A 12,965-nucleotide genomic window follows, 5' to 3' on the forward strand; every position below is an offset into this window, starting at 1 on the left:
AACTGAGATTGGTGAGAAGGGGGCATGATGCTATGAGGAGATATATCAGCTTATTATTTTGTAATGATTCTCTGATTTGGGCCTAATATTGCGTGACTATTTAGACTGTAGTACTGTATGAGATGTGGGAGGGGCTAGAATATGTTCTGAAGAATATGATTTGTACTTATTTTAGGAAGTTGTAGAGAGGTTATCTGACATGCATGCAGAACTGTTGTATCTTGCTTTTTGCTGACGTGTGTCGTAGCATGGTTAAAGATTATTATTATTATTACTACCTTATAGCCCTCATGGATACTGCTCTAGAAAGCATCTTGGACAGAAAGTTGATGTCAGACACTCTGTCTGTTTTCTTTCTCGTTGTCTCTCTCTGTGAAGGTTTTGCCATTGCCCTGAGGAACCTGTACAACAATAAAAGTGAGGTGGACATGCAGGATGTGCTGGGAGTCCTGGCCTCTGCGGCAGTGCTGCAGTTCCCTGCTCTCTTTCAACAGTAGGTAGATCTCTCCCTGGAGACTGCTCACCTCCTCCCCATCCTCTCCTCTGAGGCTCTCCCACCCCTACCAGGAGGATTCCCTCCTTCATCCCTGCTCTCCTCCCCATCCTCTCTTGTGAGGCTCTCCCACCCCTACCAGGAGGATTCCCTCCTCATCCCTTCTCTCCTCCCCATCCTCTCTTGTGAGGCTCTCCCACCCCTACCAGGAGGATTCCCTCCTCATCCCTTCTCTCCTCCCCATCCTCTCTTGTGAGGCTCTCCCACCCCTACCAGGAGGATTCCCTCCTTCATCCCTTCTCTCCTCCCCATCATCTCTTGTGAGGCTCTCCCACCCCTACCAGGAGGATTCCCTCCTCATCCCTTCTCTCCTCCCCATCCTCTCTTGTGAGGCTCTCCCAACCCTACCAGGAGGATTCCCTCCTTCATCCCTTCTCTCCTCCCCATCCTCTCTTGTGAGGTTCTCCCACCCCTACCAGGAGGATTCCCTCCTTCATCCCTTCTCTCCTCCCCATCCTCTCTTGTGAGGCTCTCCCACCCCTACCAGGAGGATTCCCTCCTCATCCCTTCTCTCCTCCCCATCCTCTCTTGTGAGGCTCTCCCACCCCTACCAGGAGGATTCCCTCCTTCATCCCTTCTCTCCTCCCCATCCTCTCTTGTGAGGTTCTCCCACCCCTACCAGGAGGATTCCCTCCTTCATCCCTTCTCTCCTCCCCATCCTCTCTTGTGAGGCTCTCCCATCCCTACCAGGAGGATTCCCTCCTCCATGCCTTCTCTCCTCCCCATCCTCTCTTGTGAGGCTCTCCCACCCCTACCAGGAGGATTCCCTCCTCATCCCTTCTCTCCTCCCCATCCTCTCTTGTGAGGTTCTCCCACCCCTACCAGGAGGATTCCCTCCTTCATCCCTTCTCTCCTCCCCATCCTCTCTTGTGAGGCTCTCCCATCCCTACCAGGAGGATTCCCTCCTCCATGCCTTCTCTCCTCCCCATCCTGTCTTGTGAGGCTCTCCCACCCCTACCAGGAGGATTCCCTCCTCATCCCTTCTCTCCTCCCCATCCTCTCTTGTGAGGCTCTCCCACCCCTACCAGGAGGATTCCCTCCTTCATCCCTTCTCTCCTCCCCATCCTCTCTTGTGAGGTTCTCCCACCCCTACCAGGAGGATTCCCTCCTTCATCCCTTCTCTCCTCCCCATCCTCTCTTGTGAGGCTCTCCCATCCCTACCAGGAGGATTCCCTCCTCCATGCCTTCTCTCCTCCCCATCCTCTCTTGTGAGGCTCTCCTGGCTGATGCTTTTCTCTCGTCCTCCTGTATTTTAGGATCCTGTTACCTCTTTTCTGACCTGGCTGTTATTTGCTTTACAGTTGCCTGTGTATAATGAAGAGTGGGGTCTGCTCATCCAACATCGGCAGCTTGTACGAGGCTGGTCTGAAGGTAAACGTGCTCAGGAGCCGAGACTCTGGGGTGGGGAGAGGAGGGCAGGGTGGGACAGAAGGCAAGACGAGTGGAGGCTGGGATGAGGAAGGTAAAGTCAGACAGACAGAAAAGAGATAAAGAAACTCCATGAAGGTGTTCGAGCATGCGGGAAAAACATTGTAGGTGAGGTAAATGCAAGATGGCGGCCGTGCTGCGAGGCGCGTCTGGCGGCTTTTTCAGTATTACTTTCTTTCATCTGCTGGTCAAAAGGACGGGGAGGACCCAGGGGCTCCCCCTGCTATCCCGCTGACCTCTTTATTCGTGAGCTGGATGATGCGTCCCTGAGCCCTGACATCAGAGCGGCTCCTTCTCCTCCATTCCTTTCTGCTGAGATGCCGAGGTTGGACTCGGGGAAGTAACGGGGCTTGGGCAAACTGTTGGGGGCACTTTCTCGCCGATTTTGAGTTTATGTTCATCGCAGCTTAAATCACCAAACGTCTCAGTCTGGATTAGGAGGTCGGGCCATTGCAGCGGCGCTGTCTCTAGCACGTTGGATCCTGCGGGATCTGGACCTATGAGTGCTCCAACTGTTGCAAACCGAGCTGATTCCTCTTCTGACAGCTTCAGACTTTTTAAACAACAGCTCTTCCTTTGTTAAAGCAGCTACAAATGTATATTCTGCTAATCCACAGAATTTAACGGTTAACAAAAATTACATACATAATTTCAACAAAGTAAAATATACAACATAAGCTAAAATAAAGATAGAAATAAAATAAAAGTTTAAAATAAATGCTAAAGAATAAAATTACAGAACATATAAATAGACATGATTTAATAGGACACAGCCAACCACAGGAAGTACTACCTTATCAATCTGCTACATTTTAAGAAGGGGTTAATAAGCATGTGCATAATGTTATAGTATAGCTGGATTTTCAGAAGGTATTTGACAAATCCCTCATGAGATACTCCTTAGGAAATTAAAAAGTCATGGGATAGGAGGCAATGTCCCTTTGTGAATTGCAAATTGACTGAAAGACAGGAAAGAGAAGGTAGGACTGAATGGTCAGTTTTCTTAATCAGGAAGGAAAATAGTGCAGTGCCTCAGGGAACCCTCCTGGAACGGGTGCTTTTTAATATGCAGATGACACAAAATTATTCTGAGTTGTAAATCACAAGCAGATTGTGATAAATTGCAGGAAGACCTTGTGAGACTGGAAAATTGGGCATCCAAATGGCAGATGAAATTTAATGTGGATAAGTGCAAGGTGATGCATATAGGGAAAAATAACCCATGCTATAGTTACACAATGTTGGGTTCCATATTAGGTGCTACAACCCAAGAAAGAGATCTAGGTGTCATAGTGGATAACACATTGAAATCGTCGGTTCAGTGTGCTGCAGCAGTCAAAAAAGCAAACAGAATGTTGGGAATTATTAGAAAAGGAATGGTGAATAAAATGGAAAATGTCATAATGCCTCTGTATCGCTCCATGGTGAGACCGCACCGTGAATACTGTGTACAATTCTGGTCGCCGCATCTCAAAAAAGATATAGTTGCGATGGAGAAGGTACAGAGAAGGGCGACCAAAATGATAAGGGGAATGGAACAGCTCCCCTATGAGGAAAGACTAAAGAGGTTAGGACTTTTCAGCTTGGAGAAGAGACGGCTGAGGGGGGATATGATAGAGGTCTTTAAGATCATGAGTGGAGTGGATTGGGTAAATGCAAATTGGTTGTTTTCAAAAAATGCAAAGACCAGGGGGACATTCAATGAAGTTACTAAGTTGTACATTTAAAACAAATTGGAGAAAATATTTTCTCACTCAATGCACAATTCTGGATTTCATTGCCAGAGGATGTGGTAAAGGCAGTTAGTGTAACTGGGTTTATAAAAGGTCTGGACAATTTCCTGAAGGAAAAGTCCATAAACTATTAACCAGGTAGATTTGGGAAATGCTACTGCTTATTCCTATGATAAACTGCATGGAATCTATTTATTATTTGGCTTCCTGCCAGGCACTTGTGATCTGGATTGGCCACTGTTGGAAACAGGATACTGGGCTTAATTTTCCCTTGTACTGATCCAGTATGGCAGTTTTTATGTTTTTATGTAGCAGTTCAGCAGCATTGCATGGTGCAGATTCATTGACAATTGTGTGGCACCAGAAGAAAACATAACATCTGGTTTACAGGCCACGTTGGCAGCAAGCATCTGGAGAAGGTGATGGAGGGGGGCTAAAATTGGGAGAAGAGAGTCAGGGAGCCACTCTTAAGATTGGTGAGACCTGGCAGTGACTCCCAGGTCTTACAATAAAAACCCCTAAACCTACAGGCACCACAGGCCATGGGAGCAGACAACAGGAACTTGCATGGTGCAGCGGTTATGACTGAAACAGGCTTCCAAGAAGGCACTGGTGTTTTGCCCCCCTAGTCCAAGAAACCTACCTGGGAAGCGGCACGGGACTGTAGGGCAGGACTCGGGACAAGACCAGGTCTGGTCTGCCGCCTAGCCAGCACCCTCCCTGCAGGTTGAGCTCTTGGGTTCTGGGGGTCAGTAGGTCTCTGTGACGGCAGTACATCATAGTGGATTGTTAAGGCCACACAGGCAAGGCTTCGCAGGCTGGACAAGGCAGACAAGGCTTCGCAGGCTATATCAGGCAGTTTTGGCTGGCAGAAGAAGGCAAGTCTGGGCATTAAGCAAGACCTGGAATTAGGCAAGATAAGGCTGAGGCAAGGACAGGACTCTGGTACAGGCAGGACTGGAGACTGGAACAGACAGGACAAGACCAACGAGGCACACTAAGTCAGGACTTAGACATGGCAGACAAAGGAAGCATCGAACAAAGAACACAGAAGCCTGAAAGCAGCAAGGCTTGGAACAGACAGAATAGGCCCGAAGACCCCCAAAGCAGGATATAAAAGAGAATAAGCCAGAGGCCTCAAGACAGGGAACAAGGCAGGATAGGACTGAGGGTCTCAAGGCAAGGCAAGAACAAGGGTTAGGTCACGGAGCCAGAAGTGACACCATAAGAAGACGAGGAGCTTCCGATAAGGCTGGTTTACATAGGGCTGGGGGTCAGAGAGGAGGAGTTTAGCAAGGCTAGAAGTGAGGCTTACTGAGGGCCTCTGCTGGTGGGGAGACGTCATTGCAGAAGTCCAGAAGGTAAGATAGGATTTTGCCTGCTACACAGCCTTAATCCTAACACTGGGATAACTTTCAAGGCTTGATTTTGGTATTAAGCATGTGGAAGCTGGATGTTTTAGGCAATGGCTTTGCTCGTTTTGGTAAGACAGAGGTTGATAGTCAAGGGCTGTATCTGGGTAACTTTTGGGAATTACCTAGACAAAACAAAAGTTTTAAAAATATTTTTCACTCTTTAGGTATCTCATTACCCAACAAAATTTAGCTGGATAAAAGGAGACATGATGGAGGTGTCTTTAAGGAGTGGTTAAATTTTATCCGGTAACTCATTACCCTCAAACATTTAACTGAATAAAGAGGTGATGATGGCGGTCATCTGGTGGAGTGGTTACATTTTATCCAATACCCTCACAAACTTTAGTCAGATAAAATGAGGTGGTGGTGAAGGTGCTCTGGGGACGTGAATACATTTCACCTGGGTAATTCACTACCTGACACAAAGCAGGTTTGCTTACCATAAACGGTGTTTTCCATTGATAGCAGGATGAAGGGATATCATCTGGTTGCATCAAATGGACTTGTCTCTTTCTCCAAGTTAGTAGAGTTTTGAACTCTACTGAGCATCGTAGTCAACTCTCCAAGGAAGCGGGTAACTATTCCATGGCTAATTCATCCTGCTATCTACGAAAAACACCGTTTATGGTAAGCAAGCTTGCTTTCTCCATTAAGCAGGCTGAATTGGCCATTACATGTGGGAAGCCCCTAGCTTGAGGGCTGCAGTGGCGCATTTATTTACTGTGAGAATAGGTTACACAAAACTGCCTTTCTGAATTTACTATGGGTCCTTGAGAGGTTGCTTTAGCAGTAGTGGCACGTAAAGGTGCGAATAGGTGACCAGGTTGCGGCTTTACATATGTCTGCAAGAGGCATTTCTTGTAGATGTGCAACAGAAAAGGCCATAGCTCCCACTTAATAAGCTTTAACACAAGTCTGCGACCTGTGAACCTGCTAGGCTGTAGCAGTGTCGAATGCATTCTTTTTTTTCCCCAAGATATCTTTGTTGAAGCAAGGATTGTAACAGTGCAAGATAAACAACCCATGTGAGCCACAGCTGGCTTTCTCTTTCAAATGCCACATTATAATAAACAAAACTGAAGAAGAACTCTAGCTCCACTCCTTTTGTTTTTTCTATTATGGGGCTACATACAGAGCACAAGCGCGCTCTTTCATCCATCCATCCACACACTTACCTTAGTGTCTTCTCAACAAAGTTATTGATGCAAGGAAGTATATGATAAAAGTGCTAATATCTAGCAATCGAGACCACAATGGAAAGTCACCCCCCTACTGGGTTCCCACTATAGTTTCTTTGACACAGCTTTTCTATTATAGCATAATTTTTCATTTCTGATTTCCAAATAGATATATTTGGTAGCTCTTTATTGTGCCAGCTTATGAGAATAACATTTTTTTGCCAAGGTTATTGCAATGCTAATCAGCTTAGCGCCCCCTACTGGCAAAAGTTTGAAATCATCAAATAAATACAGGTATAAGATCTTCCCTCACCTGTCTGGGCAGAAAAACTTTTCAATTGATTTAGATCATTTTTATAATTTTTATAACTGGTGAGGGGGTGTATATTTCTTTCATATAGGTATGGGCTTGCTACACCTGCGAGCCTTTGTGTATAGGTATAATATCTTGTCATTCCATGTCAATGTAGTATGTAACAATTTCCTGAGCATACCCAGATCAGTCCAGACAAGCGGGTTTTATTCATCCCTACCAGCAGGTGGAGGTAGAGAACAAAACTTCAGGCAATGCCACATAAGCGAGAGCGCCACCTGCAGTCCCTCAGTATTTCTCTGTCTCCAGCAGCTGGTAGAGGTGCTAACCCTGCAGTCCCTCAGTATTTCTCTGTCTCCAGCAGATGGTAGAGGTGCTAACCCTGCAGTCCCTCAGTATTTCTCTGTCTCCAGCAGATGGTAGAGGTGCTAACCCTGCAGTCCCTCAGTATTTCTCTGTCTCCAGCAGATGGTAGAGGTGCTAACCCTGCAGTCCCTCAGTATTTCTCTGTCTCCAGCAGATGGTAGAGGTGCTAACCCTGCAGTCCCTCAGTATTTCTCTGACTCCAGCAGCTGGTAGAGGTGCTAACCCTGCAGTCCCTCAGTATTTTTCTGTCTCCAGCAGATGGTAGAGGTGCTAACCCTGCAGTCCCTCAGTATTTCTCTGTCTCCAGCAGATGGTAGAGGTGCTAACCCTGCAGTCCCTCAGTATTTCTCTGACTCCAGCAGCTGGTAGAGGTGCTAACCCTGCAGTCCTGACTGATTTGGAGTTTGTTTTGAATCCTGTTCCCCGAGGTGCCAGGTTCCTGTTAAGGGCCATCTCTCGGGTGGAGCCGGGTGAATGGGGGGGTTGGATACTCCGCCAGGTCTCAGCCCGTGTGTCCCGGGACCGCTGACAGCCCAGGGGTTTCGAAGCCCCTCTGCCTGCCCCTGGGATCAGGGAACTATCCCCTTATTTCTTTTATTCTTGCAGTTTTGTTTTTCTGGCTTTGCAGAGTCTCGGCAGCTGGGGAGGCTGAGCAGTTTTTCAGGCACCCGACCCGGTGAGATCATTGGGGGGCGGCCTCCGAGGCAGTTAGGCGGTGCGGGGGATAAGGAGAGATGCCGATCAGGTAGGAGGGTGGCCCTGGGAAAGTGCCTCCGGAGCGTTTTTGGGACCAGCAAAGGCCGCACGGGTGTGCTGACCGCGACGGCAGGGCTTTCACGCCGGTGGGAATTTGCCGCGGCGGTGCGCCCTCTCTCTTCTCCTGCAGTGACCGCGTGGTGCGCCCCTCCCCCTGTGGCTTTTCCTCGCGGTGAGCGCTTTCTTTTGCAGATGACTGACAGGCCGTTAGTGGAGGCCTCTCGGGCCTGCAGCGTTTGGTCTGCCTGCCTGGACTCCCTTTCTCTCTGTACGGGCTGTGCAGGAGGTGGAGAGGTGGCTTCCTTAAGGCACCCAAAGTCGCATTGAGCTTTGCGGGCCGTGGCAGAGATGGGGGGGGGTCGCATGGGGAGGTCCTTCCCCCTCAAGGGGACCGGGATGCGAGGGTTCCTCCTCAGTGCTCTGAGGAGTTCCCGCCGCCTCCTTCCCCTGCCGTACAGCCTCGGGGGGGAGGGCCTGGATGATTCGGGCCCCGATAGTCCCGAAGGACCCTCGGGGGTCCCAGGGGGTTTTCAGCCGAGTTCGTCCTGTTACTATATGAGGCATTCCTGGCGAAGCAGGTGGGCAAGCGGCCTGCTATGCACAGACCATCGGGCTCCGCTAAATGAACGAAGGGACCCTCGAAGAGTTCTGCGGGGACCGTACCAGGGGCTTCGGCCAGTGCGTTTGGATTCCGATTCTGAGGAGTCAGATGATTCTCAGGAAGATGACGATGCTTCTACGGTGGGAGATCCGGATGTGGATCCTGTGCAGGGGACGGGGGACGGGGACACCCCCCACAATCCAGGGGACCCTAAGGCGGATCAGGGTCCCTCTGAGGGCCCAGAAGCAGACAGGGATGACCCACGGGTGATACGCCTCTTTAAGAGGGAGACCACTTACCCCCAAGTTTTGGAGGAGTTGGGGGTCAAGCTGTCTTTGGAGGATTCGGATAACGAAGGGGTTAATCCGGTGCTCGATGGCCTTTGGAGACCTCCCAGCGCCTTTCCTATTCCTAAGAAGGTCCAGAAGCTGATCAACCGAGAGTGGGAATCTCCAGACTCTGGACAGAGAGTGGGCAGAGCCATGGCGAAGCTTTATCCATTGTTGCAGGAACATTTGGTTACCCTCAAGATCCCAAAGGTGGATGTGTCAGTTTTGGCGGTCACCAAGAAGACCACCATCTCAGTCGCGAGGGCCTCTGCCTTGAAGGACGTTCAGGATCGGAAGCTAGAGGTGCAGCTCAAGCGGTCTTTTGAGGTGTTGGCTATGGGGCTGCGAGTGGCGGTATGTGCCAGTCTGATGCAGCGAGCCTGTTTGTGTTGGCTACAGAAATCGCAGGAACAGTCGGCCTCTGGAACTCTGTCCCCAGCCCAGGTGGCTCACCTAGAAGCGGGAATAGCCTATGGAGCTGTTGCCTTATATGACGTTGTGAGGACTACTGCTCGGGGCATGGTCTTGGTGGTAGCGGCCAGGAGTCTCTTGTGGCTGCGTAATTGGGCGGCGGATCTTTCGTCGAAATCGCAGCTGTGCAATCTGCCCTTTAAGGGCAAACTGTTGTTTGGTGAGAATCTTGATCGGCTTATGAAATCGTTGGGGGAGATGAAAGGCAATAGGCTGCCGGAGGATAGGGAGCCTTCTCGGAAGCCTTTCTCCACCCGCTCCCTTTATCGGGATTCGAGGCATTTTCATGCTGGCCGGTCAACAGCGTGCTCGGCTCCAAGGCAGTCTTCCAATAGACAGCAGTCCTTTCGAGGATCTGGGAGAGTATCTAAAGGAGGGTCCGCCCAGAGTTGGGGTGGAGTTAAACCCTCCCAATGAGATCAGGCAGGTCCACTCCTCAGCTCTGGTGATTTGGGGCAGGCTGTCCCTGTTTTAAGAGGAGTGGACCAAGATTACCTCCGATCAGTGGGTGCTGGAGGTTGTCAGAGATGGTTACGTCTTAGAGTTGTCTCGTCCTCTTCAGTCAGTGATTCTGGAGTCACGCTGTCTTTCCTGAAGCAAGCGGGCAGTAGTTGAAGAGACTTTTCAGCGGTTATTAAGCCTGGAGGCGGTGGTTCCGGTACCGGTCTCCAAGCGAGGTCGGGGCAGGTACTCCATTTATTTCGTGGTGCCAATAAAAGAGGGCACCTTTCGGCCCATTTTGGACCTTCAGAAAGTCAACCAGAGTTTGAAGGTGCCACGCTTCCGGATGGAGACATTACGCACCGTGATTGCGGTGGTTCAAAAAGGAGAGTTTTTGGCGTCCCTGGATCTCACCGAAGCTTATCTGCATATTCCCATTCGGCAGGAACACCAGAAGTTCCTCCGGTTTTTGGTGCTGGGGCAGTATTTCCAGTTTCGGGCCCTTCCCTTCGGTCTGGCCACCACCCCTAGGACTTTCACAAAGGTGATGGTGATCGTGGTGGCAGCCTTGCGGCAGGAGTGAATTTTGATGCATCTGTATCTGGATGACTGGCTGATCAGAGCGAAGTCACAGGAGGAGTGCGTGAGGTCTGTGACCCGTGTGAGGTCCCTCTTGGAGTCATTGTGTTATGCTCAGGCTTATGAACCCTTGGGCCGATGGGAGGATGAAATACCTTAGGAGGAAGATCCGTAGGTTCTCCTGTCGAGTGGCGAGGCAGGAACTGAAGACGTGACCAGCTGACCCTCGGCACTGGAGATTGAGGCGACTGTGGAGGCAGACGAAGAGACGTGACATCGAGAAAAGGAACTGTATCTTCGCCACTGGAAACCCGAGGTCCCCCCAGGAGGAGCCCGTAGGGACCCGGACCGCTGGGACTTAGGTGGACCTTTGAGAGGTCAAGGAGTCGAGCGTTCAGTGCAAGGGCTAACTGGAGCTTCACCCCTGGAAGCCCGTGGTCCCCCCAGGAGGATCCCGTAGGGACCCGGGCCGCTGGGACTTAGGTGGGCTCTTGGAGACGATGGTCAAGAAGAAGTCCAAGATCAAGTGCCAGAGGGTCGTCGCTTACCAGTCCGAGGTCACACACCAAGGGATCACCGCTTGCCAGTCCGAAGTCGCACACCAGGAATCACCGCTAGCCAATCCGAAGTCAGGAATCAGGAACAAGGAACGAGGATCCAAAGTACAAGAAGACTACCGAAGCAAGCAGACCTGACTAACCCAAAAGTTGCCAAGTCAAGGAATGAGCAGAGGAAGCCTCCTTTTATACTTCCTCTGCTCTGGCTCATTGAAGACAGCTGGAAGTAGTTAAAGGGATCAGGTCCATTTAAATCTAGTGAGGAGGCGCGGCCTCGTGCCTAAGATGGCGGCGGCCATCTTGGATTCCGGCCCCGGTGGAGAAGCTGTTTGATGCCGTGCAGGAGGAGCAGGGACGGCTCCCAACCCGGCGGTCACCTCGGGGGCCCGCACCGATGCGCGGGAACAATGGCACCGGACCACGGCTCTTCTCCTGATGCTTGCCGCGGCGGGTCGCCATCGCGGTCAGGTAGGGGGCGCGCCCGCGGATGGCCACGGGCGCGGAACACAACATGTTGGGCTGGATCGTCAATTTGCAGAAGAGTCACCTGGTGCCTTCTCGAGCAATTTGGAGAAGGGGATGCCCCTCGAAGTCCCCCCAAAGTGTAAATCTAAAAAAATGCATTTGTGCGGCGCTGGCCCCGACCCCAAAATCCATCAAATAAAATAGAAGCTCCTCCCACCCCACCCTCCAAGAGAAAAGAAAATGGTCTAGCCCCCCACCCCGGGCTCCTAGGCCCCCCAGCCCTGGCACACTCCCCCACCCCGGAGTCCTATGGCTTTTTTGTTGCTATGCGGCGGGGGTTCCGGGCCACCCGCCTCACATTTAACACTTTTGAAATGTGCTATTTTATCACGGCGTCCACATTCTCTGTTGACCGTGCTAAGACATTTGCATAGGATTACCTAGGCATGACCGTCTTTGCATGCATTTGCATTATTCATGCATGTAAATCATACGCAAAGTGGGTCATTGTAATAGGGGAGGTAACCTGGGCAGGGGTATGCAAAACATTGTCTGTATCGCAGGATATAAGCTGTTTTTCGCGCATTACAGCAGTAAGGCAGCTTGATGAATCTCCCAGTTGAAAGTGGACAAAAAAATAGGAGCTGTGCAAGAAACCTAACACTTAGCAATAAGAATTGTGCAAGAACCCTGCTAGTAAACAGCATTTATTCATCACCCATCGGATACATTGAGCAATGTGAGTCAACCAGGCATTCATTAAACATTAGCAACATGACAAAAAGAAAAGTAAAATTTAGAAACAGAGAATTAAATAATGCGACCACTTAAGAGGTTTTTTTTATCTTACTGCGATAAACGCTGCATGCAGGGTCTGCCTGAGAGAGTGACACGTGTTAACCCTGGCTCAGAAAGCTGTAGCCCAAGTTTTGACTGGTCTTGCAAGAAGAGAGCAGGTTTCTTCTCTGCTGAGACCTTCATTGGCGGAGGATAAGACTCAGGCTGTTGACTGTTGTGTTTAAGCTTTGGAACAATATACCTCCATGTGCTTCGAGAGATCTTACTGAGTGGTATATACCAAGGCGGGCTCTAAGATCAGAGGATGCTTGCTTGGTGGCTATTCCGTCAGCTGGCAAGTATAAATGGGACAGATAAGAGCAAGGGCCTTCTCCTCTGCAGCAGCGATTGAGTGGAACACATTGCCATTGGACTCCGCGAACAGCAGGATTTAAAATTATTTAGCAGGGGTAGTAAGACTGTGCTTTTTGAGGAAGCTTTTGGATGAGTCAGTGATTTTAGAACTTGTTCTGTTTTATTTTTTATATAATTTATTTGATTGTTTGATCGTTGAATTTTGATGCTTTTGTGAATGTATCATTGTAATCTGCACTGGACTGATTTAAGGAAGTTGTGGAACAGAAATGTTTTTAAATAAATAAAACAAGATTAGGAATCCTAGGAAGGCTGAGAATTCTCTTCTGAGTCAGAACCATGGGAGGTTCTTCCAAAGTTGATCTACCTCTAGATGAACTGAAGCTGCATTGCTTATCTACTTCCTCTCTTTTCTGGACGGGGAGCTATAGAAGACTGAGAGACCCACTGACTGGAAAGTTTTCCAAACTCAGCTCTAATTGTGGATGAAGATGTACGGCAGCAGGGATATTTGTTAAATATTTGTGCACATTTTCTGTATGAAGGGGGTGCTGTTCCTGAGCAGGAGGAGGGGAAACCACTGAAGAGAGAGATTCTGGTACCAACCACCAGCAGAAAATCTTTTCCT

General features: G+C 49.7%; 1 protein-coding gene across 1 annotated transcript in view; it reads left to right on the forward strand.

Annotated features, from left to right (window-relative positions):
* The window catches only part of BTBD16 (BTB domain containing 16), a 146,379-nt gene that overhangs the window by 65,845 nt on the left and 67,569 nt on the right, over nt 1-12,965 (forward strand). Inside the window, exons 6-7 of the mRNA XM_029610755.1 lie at nt 379-493; nt 1,855-1,924. Of these exons, the coding sequence (XP_029466615.1) occupies nt 379-493; nt 1,855-1,924 (185 nt within the window). The remainder of the gene's footprint in view (nt 1-378; nt 494-1,854; nt 1,925-12,965) is intronic.

The sequence above is a fragment of the Rhinatrema bivittatum genome, chromosome 7 (assembly GCF_901001135.1).
Source record: "Rhinatrema bivittatum chromosome 7, aRhiBiv1.1, whole genome shotgun sequence".
Lineage (NCBI taxonomy): Eukaryota > Metazoa > Chordata > Amphibia > Gymnophiona > Rhinatrematidae > Rhinatrema > Rhinatrema bivittatum.